Here is a 17,329-nt window from a genome sequence, read left to right as displayed (position 1 = left end):
CTTTTTCTAGTTGAACATACAACATTAAACAGATTATAAAAGAATCCAAACAATCACAACCTTTTGACATGTAGGGATTTATTAATCACTTTGTGGGTCATGACTTGTAAGTGTAGGATTAACATTTTTCGAACAGCTAATAGAAGTGGTAATAACAAGTCACCAGAACACAGCTAAACATTTGCTTGCTCACTGGCCACCTGATCATTTTATTGTGACTATAAAAGCTATGTCTGGACAGTGACACATTAAAGAAGCTTAAAAAAAAATCTATTGTCTCTGCAAAGAAAGAAAATGAGTAAGGCGTGAATGAAAAATGCTTTCAAGGACAAAACAGACCACAAGAGGGCAGCATTGGTCTACGACAGTACATACTACTAACAGTAAACATTAAAACTTTCCAACAATTTAGCAATAAAACCAAAATTTAAACATAAAATGATGGATTTCCTGGAGAAAATTTACTTTATGTTAAAATGCCTTTAAAAACCTGTGCAGTATAGATTTATTTTCAGACATGATCATTGATGGGGTATCCACCTATTAATTTCCTTCCGTTTATGCAACTCTGGCTAACACAGAGAGACAGATAACCGTGCACATTAACATTCAGAACTACCACACACACATACACAATACAACACAGAAAAACCCCACCCTAAACACAAATATTTTATGTGCCTCAAATCTAACTGGGGACAGTAGTCCCAAATCAACTGGTGTGTTCGCTGATATAGGTCCCCAATTTCTACATAAATGAACTCACACCAAACCTCCACATCCACACACAAGTACTGCATGTGCATGCAAAGTCGTTCACTTGCATTGACAGACATGTTCCTTAATTAAAGCAAGATTACATACTGCTTGTGTGTGTGTGTGTATTTGTGAGTGTGTTGTCAAGTCTGAACATACACAAAAAGTAAAACACACCAAAGTAAAGTGATTTGTCTCCTTTCACCTCAGACAGCACTGCTATCAAGCTCCTCCTCTTTCACTTGATGTGTGGCTTTACGTTACTGCCATCTTGTGACCGCCGGTAACATTGTCACTGAAAGATGTGCTTATTTCAGTCTCCTAGGAGACTACAGCTTTGTCAGTCCCTGAGGGTGTGTCCGCCTCCTGTTACCAATGACTAAAGCTGGGCAAGCTGAGAGGCCAGAAACCTTTTTTCTTGTGGTTTGCACATGTGCATTGTGGACAAACCACTGGTCTGCCAGTAAACCGATGGCAGACTAGCGTGACAAGCAAGCTGCCGCTAGCTCAGCTTTTACTGCTCTGAGATCAGTTATGGTCAGAATTACCAAGCAAACCAGCTTCAGTGATTTAGCATCATAACAGAGAAGTTCCCTCTTGCTAACCACCCTTGGTTAACATATGTGATGTAAAGAAGAGCATGAAAAAGCTTTTTCTTTAGTACATTAACAAGGAAAGCTGTGACGATTTCTCTGAACATGTCAAGTCTAATAAAAACAAGCAAGTCGACCAGGCGCAGGGTCAGCTAGCACTTTCAGATTAGCATCTATGAGAATGTCTAAATGTTTAACCAGCTGTTTTGCCAACACGCCACGTTCTTTTTTCATTCATATTTGAAATCACCCTGTAGATATTGACAGTAAACCATGTCGCATATTGCTCAATCCTTTTAATTCTGCTTTTGCTGAATGCTAAATGTGCAAAATAAAGACGTAGACTTTTGTTTCTGTGGTCGTGAACAGCTTCCTCACTGGACAGCTACTACAAACTGCAAAATAATTAAGATATTTTGTGAATGGAGCTGGACATCAAACAGATTAGGTCACCCTTAAACATATATAGCAGTAATATTAATCAATTTAACTTTGATGAGAAATAATTTTCTTCAGAATAATTATCTCAGTTTTTATACTTTATGCACAATTGTCCACTAATACAGTTTTTTCTTTAATAAGGTGTTTTCATAGTGTTTTGTTGCTTCCTTTTCCCAATGAAATGGTTTGAAAAATCCCTCCACTGCTTGTCATTTTCAGCCAATAGTATATAATTTTTTATAATATAGTAGATATTTATCTAACTATAGTAATACTAATAGTAATATTTTCAATTCTTCAGTCATGAAGGAGTGCAGAAGGGTGAAGATGTCAATGTAGAGGGTGGCCAGGCAGGTATGTTTGAATGTCTTTTATCCTGTCTTCCTTCTCTCACCCCAACCGGTCGCAGCAGATGGCCCCGCCCCTCCCTGAGCCTGGTTCTGCTGGAGGTTTCTTCCTGTTAAAAGGGAGTTTTTCCTTCCCACTGTCGCCAAAGTGCTTGCTCATAGGGGGTCATATGATTGTTGGGTTTTTCTCTGTATCTATGAAGCGCCTTGAGGCAACTTTTGTTGTGATTTGGCGCTATATAAATAACATTGAATTGAACTGAATTGAATGTGATCCAGTTTATCTTGTTAAGCTGGTAAGTAGTGGAGGAAGATGTATGTGCGCGTGTGTCTCCATTATATACTGTACAACATAAATCCAGTTTTCATGAAATAAAATGAATAGTTAGTGAAATTAAGACGTTGAATAGAAAAACAGCTCACGGAGAACCCGCTAACTTTGCTCTTGGCTCCGCCTGCTTAACTTGTCTGCCCAGAAACTGTAGGTTGATTGGTGTAGCAGGGCAAAGCAGAGTTCTGGTGATTGGCTTCACTGGTTTTCCAGCAGGATCAGGCTTCACCTCATAGTGCTGTATCAACTTCAAACACACAAAAAAGAAAGAGAACTCTTTAAAAAGAAAAACATGGAATTGACATTTATTTATGTGAGCAGAAATTGTAAACTCACTGATTACCAGCTGCTTGCCAATTGACTACTGTGTATTTTGGATGACTTAGCTCAAAGTGACTGATGAGTGGTTTGTATTCATGTGCATGCCCAGGCTGACAAAAGAGTAAACAGCTTTGAATGGGCCGAGAAGTTACTTTAGGTTGATACTGCTCCCTGAATGAAGCTAAAGAACAACCGATTTCCAGGAAATTTAAAAAAGCAACGGCACAATGTTTGTTTGCATATTTCAGTCTTGCAGTCTTATAGTTATAAAGTTGTATGGATCCTTTAACATAATATGCAGTGGAATAATAACCCAACCTTAGCTTCTAAGTCTTTAAAGTTGTAAGCATCAAGCTACTGTTGAGTTTTTATAATAACTTCTTCAGCAACTCACATAAAGCAAAGTATTAATTCACAGCACTCCTTCCAAACCTTATCCATTACCTTTTCCAATTTTGCACTTAAAGTTATATTTTAAGAACTTAAAGTGCAAGTTACAGTTTGTCAAAACATGCAAACTGTTTTTGAATTAGATGTATAATCTAGTAGCTTTTATCACTATCCACTCTGCTGCCTGGGCAAGACTTGACACAGTAGCTTTGCATGCTCGACTCAAAGCCAAAGTACACTGCTGTGTTGGCAGAAGTTGCTTCTTTATAAGCATGCACGGAGCATCATTAGCATTAGGAACAGATGTTCTTACCCTGGAGAGGAGGAGATGCATCTCAAGTTCAGCCACCCGCCGACCTAGACATGCCCGGATCCCAAAACCAAATGGTACTGACCCGAACGGGTGATGCTTGGACTTATCCTCCCCTCCTCGGAGCCAGCGCTCCGGCAGGAAGGTGTGAGGGTTGGGGAAAATATTCTCATCATAGGACACGGCGTAGTGGCACAGGTGGAACAGCGTCTAAGAGAGGAAACCCATGACGTTTGCTATTGTGCTATGACTGAACCCCAACAACCTTAACTGATTTCAGATGGCGCTGTATAGACAAGACTGCATTTATTTACTAGTAAGAGGCCAGGTGTGCTTAACGTGCATCTTACCTTTTTTGGGAAGAGATGATTTCCCACCACAATCTCATTTTCAACAGTGACGCGGGCGTTTCCTGGCACAACTGGATACAGGCTGGCGACCACAAAACGCAGAAAGGCATCAACACAGTTTCCATTTGTTCAGTAAATGCAACTCTTTGCTATCTCACCCCTTACAAACATGTAAGTCCATAAACCACATCTCCTAACTTTAAGCAAAGGGTTGCACTCATTTTTCAAAATGGTGAATGTGCTGCCCCTTTAAGGCAGGCATGATAATTTGGGTGTGGGTTTTTTGTACCAGCAGACTTGCCGTAGTACCTCACCAGTGAAAAACAGTTCTTTAGACAAACTGTCGTCTGTTCCACTTTTTGTTCACTTTTTCTTGCTGGGCCTGAGAAAGCACATGCCTGTAAGTAGTTGCTATTTGTTTTGTAAGTTTTCCTGCGATAGTTTTGTGTAGCAGTTTAGAGGTTTGTGTGGAAAACTTTCTTTTGTGAGGAAAAACGGCCGCGATGCTAACACGTTAGCCCGTCTATGGGATTTCCTATGTGATGTTAGCATTAAGCTAATCGCTAAATGCGCGGGCCTAATAACCAGTGAAAGGGTTTGGATAAGTTTGTGTTTATGTGTTATATACATTGTAGTGCATGACTTAATGTTTGATGTTGTAAAGAAAATGCAATTACAGCAGAAATGTAATATTGTATTTTTGTTTCTGTACCAGTTTTACAGTGCTTCAACAGTAAACATCTAAAACGTATCCGCTGACTCCTGGATGTTTATTGTGGACCTGTTAGCCATCTGCCAAGCTAGAAACCAGCTTCACACCCTAGTGAGGGCAGAATAGTGAAGTATTCTTTTAAGTGATTTTATTTCTTTAACTTCCATGTTTAGGAGCAGATAAGTGTTTCATTTCACCTTGGTTATTATCTTATTAATAAAAAGATTCCCCTCCTACCGCAGTGTTTCTCTGATGATGGCCTTCAGGTACGGCATCTGAGCTATGTCATCACTGTTTGGCACCTTGTCCCCAGGGCAAACGCTTATCACTTCCTGGTACAACTGTTCTTGGATCTCTGGCTCCCTCGCCAAATTGTACAGAGCCCAGGAGATGGTGTTGGAGGTCTGCAAATCAGAGAAACTCAGAGTGTAATGTTCTGTTTTATGTAATGTTTCGACATGTTCCATTACAATCCAGCCAAGTTCAGAGCTGGGCTTGGTTTGACAGAATATAAAGTTTTGTGTTTGACTTTTAGGGGGGTTGATCTTTGGGTTGAGAAATATCTTCCAGAAAACTTCACCGCATTGATTAATGGATGGCATACCTTTCATGTTTTTACATGACGATTACTCATCTGCAGCATCTGAGACAAGAACACCTCATTTATATTACTCAAGATTTGCAATCCAGGACAAAGCTATTTCATATTTAAGTGGATGAAATGCTGCTTTGAGTAAATCTGTAGACAAGCATGCGACCAATGATCTTTAAAAATAATTGCTTATACTCTCATGGGCCACTTCTCAAGTTAATCAAATTTAAAATTACTATTCTGGAATGCCAAAATTCGTACACTCATTGACCACGTCGAACATTCATGGACGATCTGAGAACTGTCGCCATTGCCTGGGACGAAGCTGAAGCAGTCGCTGCTGACCGACATCGATGGAGATTGTTACGTTCCCCTGAGGGGTCTAGGCGGTGAGGGGGAAGTAACAAAAAGTGTCCGGGTCAGAAAAAGGAGACAAGGCATAAGGGTTAAATTAAAGAGTTTTATTAAAGTAGCTCAACTAAAAGAGACGGACAAGCCGCTATCACCATTTAAGAAAACAAACAAAACTCAGGCATTGGTCAATAAAGTAAAACGTAAGCCAAAAAGAAAGAGAGCAGCTCACTAGCTGCAAACACCACAATAACACAGCTCACTAGCTGTAACCACTCACATGGCACTCTGGCCCAGAGCTCACCTTTCCCTGGGATTAAATACTTTTAATTACTGACGAGAGTCAGCTGTGTAAAAGGGAAAGGTGGCACCTCAGGCAGAAGCGATTGAAGGACACTCCCACACAGGCACCTTCAGGAGGAGGCCCGTAACAAGATCAACTTCAACTTCTTGTTTTTATATGCATTCTTTGACTTTAAGAAGACTTTTAATATGTTCAAAAATTATCTCTTAACTTGTAACTGAGAGCTATACTCCAAGGTTGGACTGGTAATCTGCCTGATGGGCCACCACAATTAGGTCAGTATAGTTCTCTTTTTCTTTGTCAATATAACTATACAGGCTGGCTTGAAGGGCTGCTGTGCACGGTGCATTGTGCACAGCAGCCCATTAGTTCATTTTCATTACTGACAATACAATGCCCAATCGATTCTGGTAACACCGCTGGCCCCTCCCCTACCTTCCCTGTGCACTCGTGCACCTTGTAGAACAGAGTTAATGTGAAATAAGTGTTTAATAAAGAGGAACAAACAAAAGCAAAAAGGTGGAACTGAAAAGAGAGAAAAAAGAAACTTAAATTAACCAACATGTTAGCAGCTCCACTGTCAGCAATAGTAGAAATTAGAAGTAGAATAGAAGAAGTAAAACTGTTTCCCAATAACTGTGTCTCTATCTAGGGTGAGTGGTAGTGGGTTGTTTTTATATAAAGGAAAACTAACATTTTTTTTTGTTTCTTATTAAGTGGCTCTGGGAAGATGGAAACCTGGAAGCCTAAACGAATAATGGGAGACACTTTAATGCAAACAAATTTATTTTGGGAATTGGGAATGATGGAGTGGTGTAGTTATTACTCACTGTGTCTACTCCTGCCAGGAGGAGTTCAGTGATGCTGCCCAGGATCTCTGTGCTGCTCATCTGTTCACTGAGCAGGAGGTGTGTGAGATACGCTCCCTCCACGTCTTTGTCCAGGTGGACGTTCTCCTGGATCTCCTCAATTTTCTTATTCACCAGTTCTTCAGCTACGAGAGACAACATCATCTTATCTCATGTGAAATTAAAAGAAAAAGACTGTGAGAAGACATGTTTGCCCACTAGATGGGGAAAGAGACACGGTTAGGGATCTTGATAGCACACTGATTGTGTGAAATGCCACATGTAGGGTGGACTTTGTCTCTTTGTGTGTGTTGTGTTGTGTGTGCTGACCTTGAAATTAGCTGATAGTGCTACTTGAAAATGTCCATGAACCCTGAACTGAACTAACCTCAGTGATCCACAACCAGTATGGAATCGGGAGTAGGTAATGTTTCCATGAATTAAATCCTACAAATTTCTGACAACTAGAAAAGTCTTTTCCCCAGAAAGGGGGTAAATATTCAGCAGTGAATTTACCACCACACTTTTATTTACTGGTTAAAAATTAATGTTGCTCACCAACTTTGAAGAGATGATCCCAGGCTGCGACAAACCTCTTCCAGGACTTCAGGTAGGGCCAGAGGAACTGTGGGAAGAGGATGACGACTTGGGAGAGATGGAACATTTCCCCCACGGAGACAATGAACTTTTGGGTTTTCTCGGGGATCACCTCATTCATGCAGCCCATACGGGTTTCAAAAAGCACTGAGCATATTCCTGTGTTTAAAAACAAAACGATAGTTTGTCAAAAGAGCTCAGTGCAATGCAACTTGACAAAACAACATCAATTCGACAGCACATGCATACAATAGAAAAACCGTCCTGCAAACAGCACAGACCACTGAAATGTGTCCAGGGTTGATCCCTGTTCCGTGACCTTTGGAGCTGCTGATCTCGGCATCTTGTCATTCATTATTTGCCTTCCTTAGAAAAAAATTTGTTTTGTTTGTGGTTTTTCTATTTGTTTTCTTACACATACTTTTCACCAGCTTTTTATTTAGTTAAAAGAAAAAACATGATGAAGCTGATAGACTGATAAACTTATTTGAGCCTCATTTCCTGCTGCAGACGCGCATGTCTGCACATTAATTGTGCGTATGAATGTTTCACACACAGATTTGTTCATATTTCATACCTGAATTTTTCTGTACAGTCCCTCTGACCATGCATACAAACAAACGACAGCCTGGCTTACTCAGGAATATAAACACAAGTATTTACAATTAACACTACTACTGCTACAGCTGCTGCTTACTAATTATTAATATTATTCTGCTATCAAATTTTGGTCATTATTTACAGTTTTCACAATATGATAAATGCTCAGAAATGCAATAAAAATAAATAAATATAAAGAAAAATATTATATATTTAACCTTTTTCCATTTAAACATATTCCACTGTCCCTTATCTCATCTTATTGTATCTTAAATGTTCTTATCTTTCATTACAAATGACTTCTATCATTGCTGAATGTCACTCATAGAATAAGTTTTTGGCACTATCCCATGAATGCTGGATAATCTGGCTTTTATTGTTCTCTCATCTGGGGCTGACAGGTCACATGATCCTTGTCCTCCACCTGTTTTCTTCCTTCCTTTCTTGTTTGCCAATCTATTCATATCAACTTTGATTCCACATTTTTCTCAGGTGAAATGACTGAAAGATGGTCACTCCTGTGGAAACACTTTAGAAAGCTGCACCTCTTCTGGCTCCCACCTCATCTCAGTCACCACGTTTTCTACTTCACCTATTAATGGAGATTAATGGAGGCACTGATAAAATGCAATTCACTAGCTTGGACCACATCCTCATTTTAGGTTTGACAGCATTTCTAGCAGATAATGGCAGATGGCTTGAGTATGAATTGAGGCTGCAGTGTGGGGAAGGTCTCAGAGGGGACTGGCCGAGGCTCCCGGACCGGGCAGATCCCCACGTACTAATGAGTGGTGAATGGATTTAAAAGGGAGGGAGGGTGGTGCACGAAAACAAGAACAAACAACTTGTAGTGCCGGGGGTTGTCATGTATAGACAGAGAACCAGGAGATGTTATCCCACTGCTGAAATTCAGATAAATCATCTCCGTGTACGGATATTGTGAGCTGGTCCCGAATGATTCTGATTTACTAGCATATGCACGGTGGTGAGAACAAAATAGACTGATACTCGTATTTTATAAACAGTGTTGGGGAGTAACGGAATACATGTACCGCCGTTACGTATTTAAAATACAAAATATGAGTAACTGTATTCCGTTACAGTTACCGTTTAAAAAGGTGGTATTTAGAATACAGTTACTTTGTTGAAATAAATGGATTACACGGCGGTACTTCCCTGTTTCATATTGTGGCGGGTCAGGCCTGTTTGGGTTTTGTTTGACAGCTACGTTCTGTTGTTCCGGGCGGCAGCGTTACGGTTGCCATGATTACGGGGTGACGCTCTCTCTGCGTGTTTCCTGGGTGTAGGGTTGCCAACTCCCTGAGAAATAAATAAGGGACACCTCGTGGCCAGGGCCGGGCGACCCAGTTGTCTTCACCCTTCCCAGTGTGGTGAATTTTTTAGCTCTTTTTTTGTGTGTGAAATTATTTTTTTTAACCATTTGACTTGAATTTGATTTAAGTAGATGCGTATCCTTTGTGATATCAACACATGGGAAACAAAAATCATTTAGCCATTTATTTTTAGCTCAAAATGACAACATTAACACAATAAAACAGGTCTCTTTCTTAAACAGAAGCCTGTCATGCTTAACTTTTGATAATAAAAGTAAATCTTTCTTTAAAAGAACTCTGTCCTGCTTAACTTAAAATTATATAAATTAATAGAAAATAATAGAAAGAAAAATATTCTTGTAACAGTGCACATTTAGTGCATTTAGTGCAATTGGCTTCAGCAGAGGCATTATTTCAGCTTTTGCTCCCGTTTGTAAACCCACTTGTTCCCATGATTACGCATCATAACTCATCATCATTATTCATCTATGTATTACTTTTATGTATTACTCATCTATTTGTTGTAATCATCTATCCTTGCAGTTGTTTATTACACAAAATAAATTATATTATCACACTTCTGGCCACATAGCGCTGATATTCACTGCACATGCTCATTTTAACCTTAACCAGAGGGTTTAAAAACAAACAAACCAGTGTTTACCATATCTGGTTCTGCCGTGGCCTGGTAGACAAAAATTGGTTAAGGGTTCCCCGAGCTTTCACGCCCCTCATCTTCTTCATGTGCCCACCATTAGAAGCATGCCTATGGAAAAAGTGCGCCGGCACACAGTGCAGTGCGCTTTATAGGTGTTATCGTGAACTTTTCCAGCCAGGTGTTTTCCTTTTCCCATTCTTCCCTGCACTTTTGCAGCCTTTTTTTCTTTCTCTGAGAGGCACAAACATTGCTGGTCTAATGCCTGGCTCACACTGTGCGATTTTTGGCCCATTTTGAGCCGATTTTTGAGTCGTGATCGGCCCGATTTTGGCCTTCATCGTGCATAGTGTAGTATACATGGGGTAACGAGAAGCGATTAACACCTCACGACCAGCTCCCGATCATCAATCGCTCGTGAGGGTGTCACCGCAGCCGCTCACACTGCTCACGCGCAAACACGTAAACGTCGGTGAAAAAGACGGAGCAGCACGGCTGTGCAGCGTGTGATCTGGACTCAAGCGATGGAGGCACAACTTGTAGAACTTTGGAAAGCTCATCCGAGCCTTTTCGATGTGGCATCACCAAATTATCACGACCACAACAACCGTGAAAATAGTTGGATTTACATTGCTGCTCAATCACAGCTGACTGATCATGTTTGTCATTAGTAATTTAGCAATGTTGATGGCGGTGTGTGTCTGTGTGAGTGAAAGACAGAGAGGGAGAGCGAGCGACAGATTTTCTGTTATAACCTTCATTTTATGGAGGCACAGTGTGACTCAGGTCGCATCAGAGCATCGGGCGGTATAGTGTGAGACCCTGCATCGTGACCTACGAACTTATAACCCATGCGAGCCAATCGTGCAGTTTGAAAATCGCAGTGTTTGCCCAGCTTCAGGTGTACTGTCGTCTGAGACTTGCACCGCAGTGTCGGCGTTTATTTCCCTGTTGGCCATGCTTTTTGTTGTGGTCATCTGTTGTCTTCCGGTATTTTCTCCGCAAGCGACCTTTCCTCAACCAATGAGATGAGCGGTAATCTGAATTGTCATACTCGAATTGTCATAAGTGTGCTGTCAGCTCATTGGTCACAAAGCAGGGGCGGGGCTGGGAATTATGGTTTCAAACAAAGCGTTAATTACATTAAAACTTATAGACTACTTTTGATTCTCACTGTATTACGGGACAAAGTGCGTCCCTTATTAGCTCAATACGGGACGTGTACTTTTGTTTCTAAATACGGGACGATTCCGTTTTTTAAGGGACGGTTGGCAACCCTACCTGGGTGAGAGAGCGCCTGTTGTTGTTGTTGTGCTAAGCTAATAGGCAGAATGCTACAGGTATAGCTCTAAAGAATGTAGCATCATGGGCAGTGTAGTCCGTGCTGCAGGGAGAATGGACTGCCATACACGTTATGTGTCTGTGAGCGAGGGAGGGAGAAAAAAGGAAAAGTACGAGCTGTCATCGAGCAAAAACGGGAGCTGGAAGCATGTAAATATAATAATAACCACTGCAGCCAAGAAGAGAGCCTGACGAGCCCAGTTGTAAGTAAGCTATTAAGACTCGACTGTACACCGTGTTCGTGTTTTCCTCCAAAAACAATAAGTTCCGTTGGAGCAGCCTTTCAACACCTCTCTCTGTCTCTGCTAGCAAAGTTGACCCAGACAACAAAGTAAAGCAAGTTTTCAGCTACGAACCCGACACAGAACCCACCGTATTAGCCAGAGGTCCCTTTACTACGGTTCGGAGCCGCGGACCTTCAGTAACAGTAATAAATCACAGCAATAGTACATTCATGTAGTTGTAAACAGCATGATAATATATTAAGTAATCCAAAGTATTCAGAATACGTTACTCTCTTTGAGTAATGTAACGGAATACGTTACAGAATACATTTTGGGGCATGTATTCTGTAATCTGTAATGGAATACATTTTAAAAGTAACCTTCCCAACACTGGCCACTCGTCAGTCACTCAGCAAAGCAAACCCTGCTTTAGCCTCCTTTCTGACTCTGATAGCAAGCATAATTAAACTCGGCTGCATTCAGTAAAACTGAGTGTGAGCGCTCATTTCTTGGACCTGCCACTTTGATTCTTAGTTTGCTGATTGTGTTTTCACCTCTGTTGTATTTATTTCCTCAGGTTCTCTTTGTTCCTTATGTATGTTATCCTTAAGTCATCCTGTTTTGGTATGGATACTACTTAAGAGCTTGTGATGCATCTCTAGTCTTTCCCTGTGTTTATTCTTGGACTCCGGTTGAATTTTTCCACTTTGCTAGACCTGACACGGAGCCAACGAGCTCATTGTTTACGTCACAGACAGACATCTGAGGGAAACCCTTCGCTTTTGCCACCGAAATGCTACTGCGATCTTTTATATGTGGTCAGTTCATGTGACGCAAGTTTCACATAGCGCACCTTTAAATTTAATGTGTTATGAAATGGAAGAAATCACATTCTGTTTATGAGGCTACAGCCAGCAGCCGGTGTACCTCAGTGTGAAGATCTGCTAGCATAAGATAAATATAACACCACCAACATTCTAAGCAGGAACGTGCCGTCTTGGAAGATGGATTTCCTTTGGATGGTGCTGCTGTCGGATTTTAGATTTATGATTGAGACTGGACTGTAACACTTAAAAATAATCTCGGTCAAAGGGACCGTGTCGCGTTATATGACCACATTATTGTGCCTAATCAGCGGTCAAGGCCAAAAGAAAAAGCAGCTGTCGGCTTACTGAATGACACAGAAAATGAGGTCTGCAGGTTTGAAAAAATCAAGGACAAGAACAATTACACAGCATATTCCTCTGTTTTCTTCTTGTTTCTGCATGAGTTTCTAAAGCTGATTAATTAACAACATTTCATTTATTTGTTTTGTTTTCTGCTGACCTTCAAAAGCAAATTTGTAGAGCTCTGCAGTCAGGTCATTGACCATGACTCCCTGTCCACTGGTCTCCTTCAGCCAGTTCACTCTGCAGATAAAATCGGACACCACCTCATTGATGGTGTTGGCATAGGAGGAGACGTGCTTGGGTTTCAGCATTCGTGGATTCAAGATGCTGCGAATCCGCTGCCATTTGGCCCCCATCCTAAAAACCAATATAAAAACAAGGGAATGAGGCTCCAGAGAGCAAGTCATAGAAAATTACTTTTTATGATAATATCAATCTATAAGTATAGATTTGTATTTGGCTTATTCTTGCTTACATTTAAATGGACTCACTTTACAGGCAAGGCTAGTAAGAGTCTACATATTTCCCTTCTTTATCAACAAATCCCATCCAAAGACCAAAGTCAACAAGGAATTAATACTAATAACAAGTGTCATTGTTTCCAAAGTGCTTCAAACTGTTCAAAATAAAATATCCATAGCAAATGGGCAAATCTCTGGAAACACGAGTGGGTGTTTGAGATCTTTAAACATATCCAAATGCACATGAACGACTGTACCCTAATGTAGTGTACCCTTGTCTAATAGTGTCTGAAAGCATGTTAGCACTGCTCCAGGGTCTTAACTTTCAACACTGATAAGTGCTGCTAAAACAAGTCGGACAAGAATAAATGAGGAGCTGAGAAAGTGTCTGTTATTCTGCCAAAGCACATTGTGGTCCACAGGCCCTTCCTTTTAATACTTTAGATTTTATATGAAACTGATGACGTCTATATTGGTCTCAGTCTCTAACACTAAAAAAAGCAAAAAACAAAAACTGAGCTGCAGGCCTGGACTGAATCCCTGAACGCTGCCAATGTGCCAAAGTATGCATCACAAATACTAACCACAAAGTAATTTCATACAGAAGGTATGAACTGAACTTCATACCTTCTGTATGCACTTCGCTCTCGCTCTGCAGGCCTACTTGTTGTTCCTAGAGTATTTAAAAGTAGAATGGGAGGCAGAGCCTTCAGTTTTCAGGCCCCTCTTCTGTGGAACCAGCTTCCAGTTTGGATTCAGGAGACAGACACTATCTCTACTTTTAAGATTAGGCTTCAAACTTTCCTTTTTGCTAAAGCATATAGTTAGGGCTGGACCAGGTGACCCTGAATCCTCCCTTAGTTATGCTGCAATAGACGTAGGCTGCCGGGGGATTCCCATGATGCATTGAGTTTTTCCTTTCCAGTCACCTTTCTCACTCACTATGTGTTAACAGACCTCTCTGCATTGAATCATATCTGTTATTAACCTCTGTCTCTCTTCCACAGCATGTCTTTATCCTGTCTTCCTTCTCTCACCCCAACCGGTCGCAGCAGATGGCCCCGCCCCTCCCTGAGCCTGGTTCTGCCGGAGGTTTCTTCCTGTTAAAAGGGAGTTTTTCCTTCCCACTGTCGCCAAAGTGCTGCTCATAGGGGGTCATATGATTGTTGGGTTTTTCTCTGTATCTATGAAGCGCCTTGAGGCGACTTTTGTTGTGATTTGGCGCTATATAAATAAAATTGAATTGAATTGAATTGAAATGAGGTGAGATAAAATTATGTTAAATTATAGTTTCCAATTCGTTAGAACTGTTTCAAGGCAAAATCAAGAGGAGAGTGATGCGTAGTCAACAACCACAACCTCTATGAAGAGGAAGAACAGTAACAGTAACCTCTGTCTTAGGTCACATATCAAAAATTGTCAATCCATACTTTTAAAGGCATTGCAGTCCTATATACACCTATATCTATCTATCTATCTATCTATCTATCTATCTATCTATCTATCTATCTATCTATCTATCTATCTATCCTATATTGACTGGATTATATTATGGATTTTTTTTCTTTTTTGTTCATAACATTGCATTCAAAGTCCACATATTTGCTCCCATGTTAAAGAACCTGAACACCTAGCAAAGTTTGGCATAGGACAAAGTTTTTTCGCATAGCAACTGACACAACAAAAAATCAATGTATCGTGTTTGTTTGTTTGTAGAAAAGAAATGATCTGCAGTTGATACATCACATGTTATTGCAGCTTGATCAGACAGATTTCATCAGCGGAAAACAAAACAAACAACATGCTGTCAGCCTGCTCAGAGTTACAGTGCAGTGTGGATTCAGGACACAGATGTGGTGGATCTGTGATGGTTTCACTCACTCAGTCAGGGGTCCGTGGGCCTGGTTCCTGAGCTCTCTGTAGTTCCTCCAGTGGGGCATGTCTGTCCGGATTGGGTGTTTACCCTCCTGCCTCAGCACCTGTTCTATCATGTCGGCACTGGCCACATTCACCACGACCAAAGGGCCGTATTTGGACTTCCACAGGGGGCCGTATATCTTGCTGTGCTCGATCTTTGAGCAAATAATGGGAGTTAATAGGTTAGTTGCATGTTCAGAGTTATCAGGAGGTAAATGATGTTTAAGGAGACCAACAGTTTCCTGTTGGAATTAGAAAATATCATGACGTATCAGTGCATACTTATCTTTGCTTAGAGTATCCTCATTATAAAAAAATATCTCTTACTTATCCTCTATCGTGGAAAACTCTCGCCTAAGTCTCCTAAGACTGTGACTGTCTCTCAAAGGAAAACTAATCTAGATTTTTTTTATTCATTTATTTGTATTACAGGATTTGTTACAGATGATTTTAATCGTTGTTATTAAGCGCTTATTAAACCAAGATTCAATTCTAAACCCCAAACTGTGCGTGAGTAAATACCACAGTGGGGTCATCAGGATACGCTGATCGCTCTAGCAGCTCCAGGGGAAGGTGCACTGTAGTTCAAACTCAGGGGGGCGGACTGAACCCTTAGTCCAGAAGGAAAACTCCTTCTTTTCCAACTTACTTGCATTTGTTGCGTCGTTTGGAAATATCCCTTTATAAAAAGCCAATACAAGGTAGTCATGAAACTCGGTCCGCCTAAATCATCCATAGTTTTCATTTTGTTGACACCCATGACGGTGCTGGTGGAGGCTGGCTCGCGGCGGAGGATGTCCCCATAGTTGGCAGGGTTTAGTCCCGCTGTGACTCTCTGGATCCCTTTAAGCTGCTGACACTTCACGCGCAGTCCGACGTTCATCAGAGATCTCCCGAGCATTTTAACCATGCAGTGCGTCTTATCGGTCCCTTCTTTGCGCCGCGACAGGAGGCTAAACAAGCGAATCAGCCCCGGTGTCTGTGCCTGTATATGTCTATGTGTGTGTGTGTGAGTGTGTGTGTGAGAGAGAGAGCGGTGAAATAATGCCTCTTTGTTTGTGAAACAGCAAACCCGATGCCTGTGTACCAACCTCCTACCAACAACTGTGGACTTTGGCATTATAAGAAACGTCAGCAAGTGAACCTACAGGACGCTGTTTGTAACCTGCGCAAACGCAAAGGAACAAATATTATTCATATACATAAAAAGCTCTGGTGAAGATAAATTAGTCAAACACATTCATAATTCACAACCTATACAAATAAGGTTAATGTGGAGTTGAGCCAAAGCCCCGGTTTTCCGTTTTCCTTTAAAGGATGTTGGGGGTGGAAACGTCTGCTTCCTTACTCTTCCTTACTCGTAGCTATATAAAACACACTCCTATATTTATTTGTTGGAAAATTACCGTCAAACACTGTTGCGTAAACGCCCGTTTCGTAGGCGTGAATGCAGTTTGAATAAAATTGCATTATAGCCTGAAACTACCGGAGGACAGCGGCTGGAGGTACAGCCTTGCGGGGATTGGTGGATCCGGTGAGGGTGGGTCGGATCAGACGGCAGAGTTTTGCCCACCCAGACCAGCTTTTGTTGTTGGTGTTGTTGTTGTCTGTTAGCTACAGTGTTACCTAAGAAACCTAAGAAAGACAGATAACCGCCCCAACATTGCCCTCTTCCTCCTGTTTTTAATTATTACTACGTTTTCTTCGTATTTCCGAGGCACCTGCCTCTTCTGGAACCACTGTGAGTCAACTAATAATAATAATAATAATAATAATAATAATTATTATTATTATTATTATTATTATTATAATAATAACCGTAACAATAATTAGTTCGGAGTTATTAATAATAATAACTGGTGACCTAATGTTAGTCAGGCTCATGCCTATATGTTTTTATTGTCGCATTATTTGGGGGCGCATATAGCCTTCTGTATAAAACCAAACATGAGCACAGCGACAAAAAATGTGTTAAAAAAATCAACAAAAAAGTTACAAAATAACTTATTGAAGCATGACTGCCTAGCAAAGGCGAAGATTGTTGATTTCCGTTTTTCAAACTTTAAAGCTGCAGAAGTTTAGAGAATGTTGTTCTTACCCAAAGTGTGCTGAGTGTATGTAAACCTCAAAAATGCCATTCAAGTTTATTCACTACTTTTATTGTTTAGGGATGTTTGAGTTCTACTTGGTAACAAAGTCATAATGTTTAACCCAGTGCCTCCATCATCAGTGGAAGTATAGAGAAGCCTAGTCTGTTTTTTTCAATTTATAGTTATTTTGACTTAAATGCTTTGCAATTATTACAAAAAGTGTGACAAAACATTTTTAAACTTTACATTTTAAAGTTAGAAGAATCACCTGTTTTGTTCAAACTAATGAATCCCC

General features: G+C 40.7%; 1 protein-coding gene across 1 annotated transcript; it reads right to left on the bottom strand.

Moving 5' to 3' along the window:
* Window positions 1–61: 61 nt before the first annotated feature.
* cyp27a3 (cytochrome P450 family 27 subfamily A member 3) lies at window positions 62–16,079 on the bottom strand. Its single transcript, XM_085135975.1, has 9 exons — window positions 15,594–16,079; window positions 14,909–15,099; window positions 12,724–12,923; window positions 7,205–7,402; window positions 6,629–6,792; window positions 4,789–4,955; window positions 3,840–3,921; window positions 3,493–3,699; window positions 62–2,715 (listed from the first exon to the last, which is right to left on the bottom strand). Exons 1-9 carry the CDS (start codon window positions 16,062–16,064, stop codon window positions 2,557–2,559), a joined length of 1,839 nt encoding a protein of 612 aa, XP_084992101.1. The 5' UTR covers window positions 16,065–16,079; the 3' UTR covers window positions 62–2,556.
* Window positions 16,080–17,329: the final 1,250 nt, after the last annotated feature.

This window comes from Neolamprologus multifasciatus, chromosome 16 (genome assembly GCF_963576455.1).
Source record: "Neolamprologus multifasciatus chromosome 16, fNeoMul1.2, whole genome shotgun sequence".
Classification (NCBI taxonomy): Eukaryota; Metazoa; Chordata; class Actinopteri; order Cichliformes; family Cichlidae; genus Neolamprologus; species Neolamprologus multifasciatus.
This window is presented reverse-complemented; position numbering and strand designations above follow the sequence as displayed.

Bases quoted from the DNA above. Each gene is read 5' to 3' on its own strand.
- cyp27a3 (XM_085135975.1), bottom strand. From the start codon at position 16,064: ATGCCAAAGTCCACAGTTGTTGGTAGGAGGTTGGTACACAGGCATCGG. The intron at 15,100-15,593 runs GTAAGTTGGAAA...ATTTGCTCAAAG, and splicing joins AAACGACGCAACAAATGCAA to ATCGAGCACAGCAAGATATA. The intron at 6,793-7,204 runs GTGAGCAACATT...TGTCTCTCGTAG, and splicing joins GGATCATCTCTTCAAAGTTG to CTGAAGAACTGGTGAATAAG.